This window comes from Hibiscus syriacus, unplaced genomic scaffold, assembly GCF_006381635.1.
Source record: "Hibiscus syriacus cultivar Baekdansim isolate YM2019G1 unplaced genomic scaffold, ASM638163v2 tig00110597_pilon, whole genome shotgun sequence".
NCBI classification, from domain to species: domain Eukaryota; kingdom Viridiplantae; phylum Streptophyta; class Magnoliopsida; order Malvales; family Malvaceae; genus Hibiscus; species Hibiscus syriacus.
The window spans coordinates 5,326,997-5,339,143 of record NW_024062795.1 but is presented as its reverse complement, the minus strand read 5'-3'; the positions used below and the strand labels follow the sequence as shown (position 1 = coordinate 5,339,143).

Genomic DNA, 12,147 nt, shown 5'->3' with positions numbered 1-12,147 from the left:
TCAAGCTCTCACACAGTAAAGAAACATCTAAAGCTCTATGTCATCTATTTCTCTATACCTCTGGTTTGAAAAAGATGGGAGTACTTCAATTGTGCATTGATTGTTCCTCTAGGTTAATTATATATGTTTAATTAAAAAAATGGTAAACTATCCTATTAGTCATTGATTTTTGTTTTGTGTATCCTATTAGTCATTGATTGTTCCAATAGGTAAATTAGATATGTTTAATTAAAAAATGGTAAACTATCCTATTAGTCGTTGATTTTTGTTTTGTGTATCAATTTGGTCGTTAAACTTTAAAAGGTTTCAATTTAACAATTTAACTTCTTATATTAAATTCTTTTGGCTATTAGGTCGTTAAATCGTAACATTCAAATTTTTATCTACATTTTGATTTTCGAAGGTTTACATAATATAATTGAGTTAATTGTATTATACGTTTTTATCTACATTTTGATTTTCGAAGGTTTACATTCAAATTGGATTTATTTTGAACTAATCCTTAATATTTTTAATATTTTAATTGCATCCTAAAAAATCATTTTATTCTTATAATTTTCTTAATTGACCACCAGACTTGACCTTTTTTCTGTTTCTTTCATCCCTTTTCCTTTAGTTAAACGGAGTCCTGTTACTTTTTATTATTTTAATTAGTTTTTTGTGTGTGAAAATGTTGGATAATTTTATCTACTATAATAAAACATTTTTTTATTTTCTTGTAATATATATTTTTTTCTTTTTCTTAAGATTAAATTTTACGTCTACTCTTTAAATTTTGATAGCATTTATTTAATTATATTTTTTATTTATCCTTATTTTGTACTTTCAAATTAGATATCGATAAGAATTCACAATCATAAAAAAATAAATTGTAATTGAATTATGATAATACTAGTTTATCAACAAGTCATTATTGTTATTATATGTATTTTTATATGTCTAATTTATATATTTTAATAATTTTAATTTATATGATTAATTTATCTTTATATATATAAAACGGCTTAACTCGAAGTTTGGTCAAAGCATTGAGCCATCATCGAGGACATTTTCCCATTGTTTTTAGTTGGATAAATTCAAGGCCTGAAGATAAAATCCTACGCGGAGAATTCAATTTGATATTTTTTTTTGGGAGAGATTCAATTTGAATATAAATATATAGGACCGGGCATTGGGCAACATTGCAAAAATCGGCATCTTTTGTCAGAGAAATCTGGAAAATTGTAGGTCGAGAAAAAGATCGATTCCTCTTTCTCTGCCGCGGGAAAGAGAGTGAGAGAATGACAGGAATTTCAAGAAGTAGATCGGTTCGTTTTCTACTGTTTTTCGCTTCCGTTCATCTACAACTCATTCCAGGTTTCTTTCTAAATCGCTTTTTGTTTTGTTGTTGTCGTTGTTTGAAAGACACTTGTATTTTTTAATTGAAATATCATTCTATTCTGGTCTGCATTCGAATCATTGATTGCGTGAAAATCAAGTTTATTTGTATTGTCAATTCGTACAGTTTACATGTTCGAGAATGCAGATCAGACAATTTTATTTATTGATTGGTTTTTTTAGTAATTATTAATATTATCTGTTTGGCTTCAAGGAAGTTAACATCGAACGAACATGAAAATCAGAGCATTTTGTATCCATCTTTACCAAAATTAAATTCTAAACTTGACTTTTTTTCTCTCTTTTCTTGAAATTTTTGCTAGGATAAATCTGCTACGTAGCGGTATAAGTTGGCAATTAGGATTTATGTAGCATGATTAAGTTTTTGGTTCAAGGTTCAAATTCAACCCTCTTAATCCAATATCCATGAAATTTTGGGAAATTATGGTGTCTGATTTAACGGAGTCGACGTGAAACTATTGCGTCTTATTCCTTCTTATTGTTGTACTTGCTTTTTTTATCCTTCATTGAATTTTTTTGCAGCTGAATTCGATTGGATTATGGATTAAGTAGCTGTAACATCAAAAGTAAAGGTTGTTCATATTGAACCTGTTAAACAATTTGCTCCGATATGTTTCCTTTTTTCAGGTTTTTCTGATGACTCCACAAGCTCAAAAACCAAGCCTGATACAAATAATAATACTGCGACCATAATAGTCTTTGTACTGTTCGGGCTTGTTGCAGTAGGGTTGTTTTCGTTTTTCCTTTACAAGTTGTGGCAGAAAAAGAAACGAGACGAACAATATGCCCGTCTTTTGAAGTTGTTTGAACAAGATGATGAACTCGAGGTTGAACTAGGCCTTGGGGGCTGAGAGCATCGTTGTAAAATCAGCTTGTCCTATTTGAGGTGTGTACGCAAACTTTTTCGGTGGTCCTCAATCATCTAGATTCAGTTACATCCGTTCTTTTGTTTGTGAGGAAGAAATAATTTCTAATCATCCATGCATGTATTCTAGTGGTTGACATAATGATCGAATGTAAATGAAGAACTTTGTAATCTTTTATGCTGATATGGAACTTTGAGCTTCAATACACTCGTGCATGTTCAAAGCTTGAAACTCAAATATCTATATCCATATGCATCTGTCAGTCTGCTTTTCGAGTTTTTATGATTGTTGTCATCTGATGACATTTTATTGTTTTGCATTTTATCCTCGTTTTATGTTTATTCTTTTACCTTCTGTTATGCAGGCCAAAACAGCATCGCTGCTGGTGTTGTTTTAGAGAAACCGGTTTTCTAGTGGCCATAGATCAGGATTTAAGCAAACCCTTTGGAGAGGTCAGATAAAATTCCAAACATAACTTGTACTATTTGTAATGATAAAATGAGATTTTATTATGAATTTTAAGGTTTGTGCTTTACTTTGAAAGGAGATGCATAAACTTCAGTAAAAGAGGTCAGAAAGGTTTTGTGAAATTAGATGCAATCACATTTTCAGAGTCGAGATATCGGTCCTGTAGTGGTTGTGGTTGAGTTCCCTTCGCTGTCTGCCTGATTGAATTTAATAATTAAACATTCGCTTGTGACTACAAGTGTGTACCATACAAAAGATGAAGCTTGAAATGAAAAACAACCTTATTTCTTGTGATTGCTGTTGGTACGAACAGGGTGTGATTTAATCTTCGAACTACAATGATTGATCCATTCATGCTGTATAATCCATTTATCTATAGGGAAGATAAATTTCTATTCAATTTTTTAGGATAAACTATACGATTAGTGCCTAAACTACTACTTTTGTTTCATTTTGGTATCTAAACATTATTTTTTTTTAAAATATCATATATAACGTTTAGTTTAAGTTTCATTTTGGAACCTGCCGTTAAAAATTTAACGGTGATATTGGCGTGTTACTATAAGGTAATGTCATGTCATTATTGAAAAAATTAAAAAATATCATATTAACAGTTTTGTTAATTTTTTAATGGCGGATATCAAATTGAAATTTAAATTAAAAATAATGTATGAATTTAAAATATATATATATATATAAAATTTGGTTACCAACGGAATAATAATAATAGTTTAGGTATTAAATGTGTAATTTTATCTTTTTTTTTATTAAAATTGTTAATGAAGTAGAAAATTTTAATCTGAAGTGGATTTGATGGAGGGAAATGTTAATCTGAAAATTTTATAATATATCGCAAAAATAATTTAATAAGATATAATACTATATGATGTAAACATTATAAAAATAGTCTATGTATAATAAAATAAAAATATGAATTTAATATATTCATGAATAGAAAGTTCAAGAAATATGTTTACGAACAATTAAAAATTTATCCAAATCATAAACAAGCATGATTCTATTGTTTTAGATAAAAAAATAATTAAATATAAATATTATAAATTATATTATAAATAAATAAAATTAACATAAAATTTTATAATTTCAATAGAAATTAAATTTAAATAAATAAATGTGTAGTGAACTAATAAATAAATTCATGAATGAACTTTGCTCAAAAAATGTAACGAAATAAAATATATATATCGGTTCAAACTCATTTGTCTGATAAATATATTATTTCATATTCATTATTGAAATAAATAAATGAACATAAATCAAGAATATTAATTTACAGTCCTATCTTGTATGCACAATTTTACTTTGTTCTGTTTGCTTACCAAAGAATTTCTCAATTTTCTAAGATATGGACCAAAAGATCCCGCACCTGGAAACGTAAATTCTACCGAGAATAAAATTAACAAACGGTAAAAGACCTGTTATCAAAAGATATTTCAATTCTTATCGAAATTTAAATATATTCAATAACATTCATCTATTCTTTGATAAGTAACATTCAATATTATCAAATAGTGACAATTTAAATATATTCGATTACTGAATTTATTGAGTAACCCCAATAGTTAAAGAAAGTATTATTTTCTATTGAAGTTTCGAGTTCAAACAAATATGTCTACAAGGTGTGTTTACGTCGTTAATGATTAAAAAATATTATGAACATATACTACCTTATAATCATCCTAAACTATTCAAAAATATGTATATATATATATAAAATATATTCAATAACATTCACACTATAAGTACCCCGAAAACAAATTCCTGAAGTTCTGCAATTATGAATAGATGAATAACAAGGACACGTATACCAGTTCAGTGCCAGGCGGGGAAGATCAAAATAAACACAATAGAGAGAATATTACTTATTATCAAATCAAAATACAATACAATGACTGATAGTATCTTATATTAAAAGGCATGCATACGTAGAAATATGCATGAAAATTGTCAGTGCAAAGGATATTCGAGTAAATTAGAGGTTACGAGACGCGGAAGCGGAAAGAACATGGCAAAAATAAACTATGGGAGAGGTTATTCATAGTATAATCAAGAAGAGTTGTCAACTCTATGGAGAGGATGAGAAGTTGGAAGACAGGATCAATGGAGAAAGAGACCGCCGATGGTCTCCATCGCCGTGCAAAACTGACAGGAGTTTGACTAGATCTTCCTAATTCAACATCCCTAAGTTCCTGATCAAACCACCACAAAGCCATCATGATTTCAATTAATAAGATGTATCATCGGTAAGGTCATCTTCCTGTCTTGGCCCGTTTCATCCCGGTACTGTTAAAGGGTGACATACTTGGGCTCATTCTCGGACTCTCTTCCCGTAATGTACCATTTAGTAAAGCCAACTCCCTAAGCTGTTGTTTCTTGTAGTCATCCAAGGATTCATCCTGAAGACGGTTGAAAAGGAAGGGTTAAAAAGAACACAAAATAAAATAAAATAAAAACACAAATTGCTTTGTTTGTACCACAGGCTTCAGAAGATTTTCTAGTATTCCAATAGCATAGTCCAAACGAGAGTTTATCGCATCCTCGGGAAATTCAGCCTCCAACAACACGTGCAGCGGCTCGTTAAGATGTTCATATCCCGGTTTATCTTTCAGTTTCTCTTCCTATAGAAAAGTCATCAACCAGTAGTGCAAATTTTAAAGAAAAGTACAAATGAATAACAACAATTGAAGCAAAACACCAATGGAAAACTCAATCTCATATTTATGTTGAAAATATGAAATTTCATCTCAATTCACAGTTCACTAAGCGACTAATGATCTATCTTTAACTAGGTAACAAGTTACTTCATCCGGAAACTAGGAATAATACTCAAGTTCGCTTAGGAGTATGTCAAATGCAAATGGAGACGCACACATCAACAGTATATATAAAATAAGATGACCAATTTTCATCTAGCCTACTATTTACAATGCCCTTTAGAAAATGGTTTGGAAGGAAAGATATAAAAAAGTAGGATATATAGGATATCATACTCCTATGGCTAGCCAAACAATCAGCCACCGACATACTGCAACCAACTAAGAAAATAGACAACGCTTCCATTATAATAAGAATCTAAACAAATGACCATAGGACTTGACCTATGATATAGGTCCAACTGCAGAATGTGTTACCAAAATTACATGTTGGTATTAAAAGAATTCATACCTTTACCGAATCCTTGACAGAACCCTTGCCTCTTATGTACACCCTACACTCTGTCACAGCTTCAACTCTCTTCAGGGAATTCCCACGTGGTCCCAAAATTCGGCCAACAAAGTTATACTGAAAAGCCGCGGAGTCGTAAATGTTAACTTAAAAGGAAATAAACGAAAATCTTACTTTTGAAATAGCTTACATTTGGATATTTATCCACGGGTACATCAAGTCTAACAACCCTCTTTACAATTGGTGTTGTAGGGACTCCCCGCAAACCAGGCCAACCCATCGATGCATCTTGAATTGAAGCAACTCGTTGTATAAGCTTGTTTTCCTGAAGCAAGAAATTTTCAATAAAGGAACTTTCCATTTTCCTTTGATTTAACATTAATTGGAATCAAATCATTGATCTTAAGAACAAATGGGCATATAAACATTAAACAGAATTACCTCTGTTTGCATTGCAGACCATCCCTCCATATCCATCTGTCTCCCATTAGGATGTTGAACCAACGACCTTAAAGGACTATCATGCTCAAATCTATCATGATCCGCAAAACCGGGATTAAGACCTGAGACCCTTTTAATCTCTGCAGCAATGTAAGAAAAAGAAAAAGTGACTCCATATGTTGTCCAGATCGTCTTTGCCAGTAAATGTCATCATCTGGATTTATGATTGATTACATGCTTTAGTACAACTCTCTAGTGGCATCCCTCCGGTTTGCTCACTTTAAAAGCACATAAAAGAGTGTAGAAATATCTAGCTAAAGAATATTTCAGCTTGTAATCACTTAAAACCAAATGTAGCCAGTTAAGAATTATAATATAATAGGACAATTATATTTGTATGGAGTGGATTATCCTCGAAAGAAAAAGTACCAACAGAACACTAGGATAACGAGTCACCGATAACAATCTAGAAGAACGAAACATACGTTCAACTAGAAGAGGATTATCCTTCAGAAAGTTTATATGAACATGTATGGATAGGACAGCTTATAAGAATGATTTCCATTCGACCACAGAGAGAAAACAATCACACCCATTTTCTGATTATACAAATCACGACAGCTAATGGATTTTACATCAAACAAAAAGGATAAAAAAAAACAGATGATTCAATAACCTTGATTAAGAAGCCGGGTGCATAGTGGCAGAATTTGCACAAAAGGTCCCAACTTCTGTTTCTCAGCCAATAATTCAGCTAAATACCTGCCATTGTTGCTTAAATTGTAAGACAGATTGAAGAAATGCAATACATAGTAAGCTCATAATCAGAATAAAAAAAGCTCAAATTATGAAACCAAAAAACAAGAAAACCATCAATGATTAGAGTAAAGAATTCCAAAAATTAAAAACAAAACATGGGATTCGATTGACTAAAGTAATTCAACATAAAAAAGGGCAAACCTTTCACGATCTGAAGGAAGCGAAGGCCTGTGAGGAGAAGCATGGAGTCCAGAAGGTGGGTACTGGAAGAAACTTCCCGGTAAGATTCTTTCTCCCATCATATACACTCACCCCTTCTTAATCAATTCAACAGAAGCAAAATAAACACACACAAAAAAAAACCCAAAGTCAACAATCAAAAGCTATACATATATAAAGAATAGAGAAAAAAAAAAGGAGAGAAAATAAACGCCAAGACTTTTACTTTGATGAGAATGGCGGGTGGAGAAGCTTAAAGGGAAAGGGATAAAAGGGGCAGAGATGGAAGCAAATACTGCTGCTGCAGCTGCCCCTTTATGTGGAGAAGAGTGTCAATGAGAGATCAAAGACCTACTCCAAGAGGACTCTTCCATTCTTTGTTTTCTTCTATATATAATGTGCCCCCTCTTCAATTTCTTACCATTTAATCCCTTTTTTTCTTTCAATTTTCATGCTATTTATTTATTATAAATACTTTCCAATAATCATTGATTTGTTCTATATTTGATATGTGAATAAAATTTAATTGATAATTATGGCTTTATAGTTGATTTATTTATGATTTGGATAATTTCATTTGATTTGATAAATTTAATTTGTATCAAGTTTAGATGAGAGTTTTATTTTTTTAATTGGTTTAATTTAAATTTAATTTTAAATGATAAAAAGTAATTAAATTTATACAATAATTTAAATTAAATAAGATTAAATTCAAATTTTAAAATTTTAAAATTCGACCTCACTTAACTTGAACAAATCTAATTCGAGAGGAAGTCTACGTTTATATAAATACATTAACATATGCACCTATATTATTCTATCTCCTTACTATCATCTTTTAAATTAGAAATTTTCTTAATCATAATAAAAAAATATTTTTTTATCTTTTGTAATTACATTAAACATCATAATTTGTCTCATTTAATTAACATAAATAATATTATTTTTTACGTTTGCGTCTTCTCAAATTTAAGGAGTTTGAAATATTTATTTAAGAATTCAAACAATGAGAAGCATTCTTTCGAGAATATAAATAATATGTTTTGAAAATAATCTCATTAGACAATTGTAGGAAGACGTCGAAGAATTAAATGTTAAACTTTTAGATATATTTTTATTGATTTTGAGTGTGTTATGTGAAAAACAATTTGCGAAATAACGTTTCAATAGTGATCATGTGAATTATGTATAATCTATGACATTATGACAATAGAAAGTTGATCAACATCGGTGGCTAGAATAATTCATGGCATCAAGTTTCCAATTGAGCCTTCCTTTCTCCACGAAAACGCTATTTCGACCCAAAATGGTTCCTCGACGTTCTTCCAATGCCTCAGGTTTCATGTCTAGCAAGTCTCATCCTAAAACTATTAATTTTATCGGTAATCGAACTAAATTGTCTAAAATTGAATTAATTAAAAATTAAAAAAAAAATGTTAATCGATTTTTTTCTGTCAAAAGTCAGTTATTGAATATAAAAGTTTTTACTTATTCGAACGATAAAATTTCATTTGGATTTAGTTCTTTTTTTAAAAAAAAAACTTTTGTAGCCTATATATATATATAATTTTGAACTGGACAATGGACACCCGTATTACATAAAGATCAACAAATTATAAAATCTAGAAATAAATAGGAATCAGTTTATGATTAAATAATTTTTAGGGATTAAATTAAACAAAAATAAAACTTGAAGTATTTGATATATATATTTTTCCTTTTTCATTAAATTCGGTTGCGTTTATTTTGTCGAAAGTATTACAAAGACTCGTTCCAACTAATCAAAAAGAATTAAATAGTCTGAGATGATGACAAGAGGTAATAGTTGTTTGAACTCAATATTTATGGGGAGAACAATACTATTTTTTAAGGTCTCTTGATGTCTTGATGAATTATTAAAATAATTTTTAGTGACAATTTTGAGATAAATAAACGATGCTTACATGCTTTAAAGGCACCGTTGACAGGGAGAAAAATGTTAGATACGAAAATGAGAAAACAAGTAAAAATTAGGGGGCAAAAGATGCATTAATTAAGCCATTTATTTACCATACCACATTTGTTGTTATACGCTTATACTAAATGGAAAGATGGAATTAGACCGGAGTTTTGTGACAGAAATAACCAGAGATCAAAGTTTGTGAAATAAATCGGTATAAAATTAGATTGAAAGTATATTTTTAATTTGATTCTATCTGAATAATTACTCTAATGTCATTCTATATACGTAGAGATCGTTATTATAATATTCTTCTATATATTCTCATAATTATCTTATCTTGTTGAATAAAAATTAAGAAAAAATATTTATGTTATATTAAAAATATTTTTTTACCTAAAAGTCGGGACAAATTTAGAACGAATGCGAGTATACTTTTAAATATGTTACTAAGATTTAAGGTGAGAGAAGCTCCTCATTCTCTCTAAAATTCAGGTGTTCAAAAATTTCAGGCGTTTTCATAATTATATTCTTTATGGCGAGTAAGGCAAGAATTTCGTTAGTGTGAAACTGTGTTACGGTGATCATCTTTAATATTCAAGAGTTTATTCATCATCAAGGTCTTTGGTTATTATTCGATAAATATGGCGAGGTGGTCGATTCTTTCATTCCTAATAAAAGAAGCAAGGGAGGCAGTAGATTTGGTTTTGTTTGTTTCACAAGATTGGAGGATGCGAGGAAGGCCATCAATTGTGCCGATAGAACAGAATTCAAGGTAATAAAATTCGAGTTTTCATGGCGAGATTTCAACCTCGAGAAGCTTTCTGGAGAAAGAAGTCTTTGGGTCCAAATCCGGCTGAGGCTAAGATCAGAATGGTGGTGGATAGTCTTTATTAGGCTCCCATTGTTGGTGTTGTCGACGAGGATAAGCTAGTTTCACTTAGAGACAGTCTGGTATGATGGTGTAGAAAGTTTATGAAAATGAAAGAGCATTTCCGCTTTTATGCACAAGGAAGGTATATCAGGCCCGAAAATCATGAGGTTAAGTGGTTTAGCAATTTTAATCATTTTTGAAGATGAAGAGAGTAGGGATCATACTCTTCTTAACCAGTCTGAAGCGTTGAAAATTTTCTTTGACAAAGTGGAAGTGTGGTCGGAGAATTTCCAGTGTTGCAGCCGTCGAGCATGGCTATCTTGCAGGGGGATACTTCCATTTGTGTGGAGTCATTACTTTCAGAAACATTGCAAAGAAATGGGGAGATCTCATCTCCATTGAGGAAGGAACCCTTAATCCCGGATCGTTTGATAGGGATATGTTTCAGATTACAAAGAACTGTAAAGCTCGTGTGGAAGAAACAATCGATTTGGTAGTTGGGAAAAGGATTGTTTCAGTATTTGTTTTTGAGTTTGAACCCTGTTTTAGCCCAGATTCTGTTTGGGAAGATTCGTCTTCGATGGCTTGGGATGTTGCCTCTCCGGCTCCATGGTGAAGGAGATAGTCGAGGTATCTTCAGAAAATACTCCCGATTTAGAGGTTTGTGCTGGTATGACTACTCAATCTTTTCGTGCTAACTCACATATGGAGACTGATCAGGAAGAGCTTCAAGATTTTCTCGATGGCTTGACTGTTGTTGGTGGATCGAGGTGTCCAATTATGGAGAAAGCTGGTGTTGGTCTTCATTGTGAAGAGTTATGGGCTCAAGATTTAGTACCCCAGGCAGTGCGTTATGGGGTTAATACACATGTTTTACGGTGTCAGAGTTGTGATGCTTCTAATTCTTCAGAGACATCTTGTAGTGGGCTCGTGGTCGCTGAGTTGGAGCTATGTGTTGCCATAGAAGACAATGTGCATGCTTGTCCGTTTGTACCTCGTGATGGGTTAGTGAAAAAGGGTTTAAATAATTGCATGGGTTTTTTTAATTCCAAGATATTAATGTAACACCCCTAACCTGTACCCGACCCGAATACGAGTCTGAGGTGTCACATTAACTTGTCAAACTTTGACTCTTGACAAAATTCAAAGAAAATTTAAAACTTTCATTAAAATAAAAGCGGTTTATTTACATAAATTGACCAAAATAACTAAAATCGATCATAGCATATTCAACTCAATCAATTAGTACATGCCAACTATAATCAAAATAATCAAACACATTTAAATAATCTATTTTCTGATCCAAAATTTTGTAAGGGAGATATTGACATGTCTTGCATTTATTCGCTTCTCTTCTCGCTTCTATAACCTACGTGTGAAACAATCACATGCTAAGTCTATGACTTAGTGAGACATTAAACTTATAAAGGAAACTCTAAATGCTTAAATATGTATGAACATATCTGTAACACCCTCAACCCGTATTCGATCCGAATACGAGTCTGAGGTGTCACATTGACTTTTCAAAACATTTACTTGTATAAAATAGTGAGTAATTTAAAACTTTTATAACATATATCTTATTCAAAATGTTTACAAAACTATTCAGAGCTTATACAATATATATTATTTTGAATACATGCCAACTAGAACTTTATATATTAAAATACATATTATTCACCTTTCTTCTGATCTGACCTTTGGTAAGGAGAACTGACATGTCTTGCTCCACATTGCTCTTTACTCTTCTCACTTCGGTAACCTACGTGTGAAACAATCACACGCAAAGTCTATGACTTAGTGAGGCAATAAACATGTAATGTAACTATAACTTGTAATAATGCCATAACAATCACTGTTATCATATCATATCACTCATATCCTTATTCATGTAACAAATACCTAGAACACCTATACAATATATATTACATGTAAGAACATACACACATATACTCATCACTCATCATTTCCATCATTAGCCTTATTTTACTATCAAT

The 12,147-nt window shown here is 31.2% G+C and overlaps 1 protein-coding gene and 1 long non-coding RNA gene across 3 annotated transcripts; one reads left to right on the top strand and one right to left on the bottom strand.

The window, feature by feature from the left end:
• The first annotated feature begins 1,050 nt into the window (after window positions 1–1,050).
• LOC120134328 lies at window positions 1,051–2,807 on the top strand. Its single transcript, XR_005517156.1, has 3 exons — window positions 1,051–1,356; window positions 2,026–2,284; window positions 2,629–2,807. It is a non-coding gene; the product is annotated as an uncharacterized LOC120134328 (long non-coding RNA).
• A 1,781-nt stretch (window positions 2,808–4,588) lies between these two features.
• Window positions 4,589–7,756, bottom strand: LOC120134029 (KH domain-containing protein At1g09660/At1g09670-like). Of its 2 annotated transcripts, none has more exons than XM_039150507.1 (8): window positions 7,564–7,756; window positions 7,320–7,432; window positions 7,036–7,121; window positions 6,360–6,499; window positions 6,109–6,243; window positions 5,919–6,035; window positions 5,228–5,371; window positions 4,589–5,149 (listed from the first exon to the last, which is right to left on the bottom strand). In XM_039150507.1, the coding sequence occupies exons 2-8, from the start codon at window positions 7,418–7,420 to the stop codon at window positions 5,003–5,005; spliced, it is 870 nt and encodes a 289-aa protein (XP_039006438.1). In that variant the 5' UTR covers window positions 7,421–7,432; window positions 7,564–7,756; the 3' UTR covers window positions 4,589–5,002. The 2 variants fall into 2 exon arrangements, with proteins under 2 accessions (XP_039006438.1, XP_039006437.1); XM_039150506.1 differs by having other exon boundaries at window positions 7,320–7,435; window positions 7,564–7,754.
• Window positions 7,757–12,147: the final 4,391 nt, after the last annotated feature.

Coding starts and splice junctions, on each gene's coding strand:
- LOC120134029 (XM_039150507.1), bottom strand. CDS start 7,420: ATGATGGGAGAAAGAATCTTACCGGGAAGTTTCTTCCAGTACCCACCT. Junction 7,122..7,319: donor CTTCCTTCAGATCGTGAAAG/GTTTGCCCTTTT, acceptor CAACAATGGCAG/GTATTTAGCTGAATTATTGG. Junction 6,036..6,108: donor CCGTGGATAAATATCCAAAT/GTAAGCTATTTC, acceptor GCGGCTTTTCAG/TATAACTTTGTTGGCCGAAT.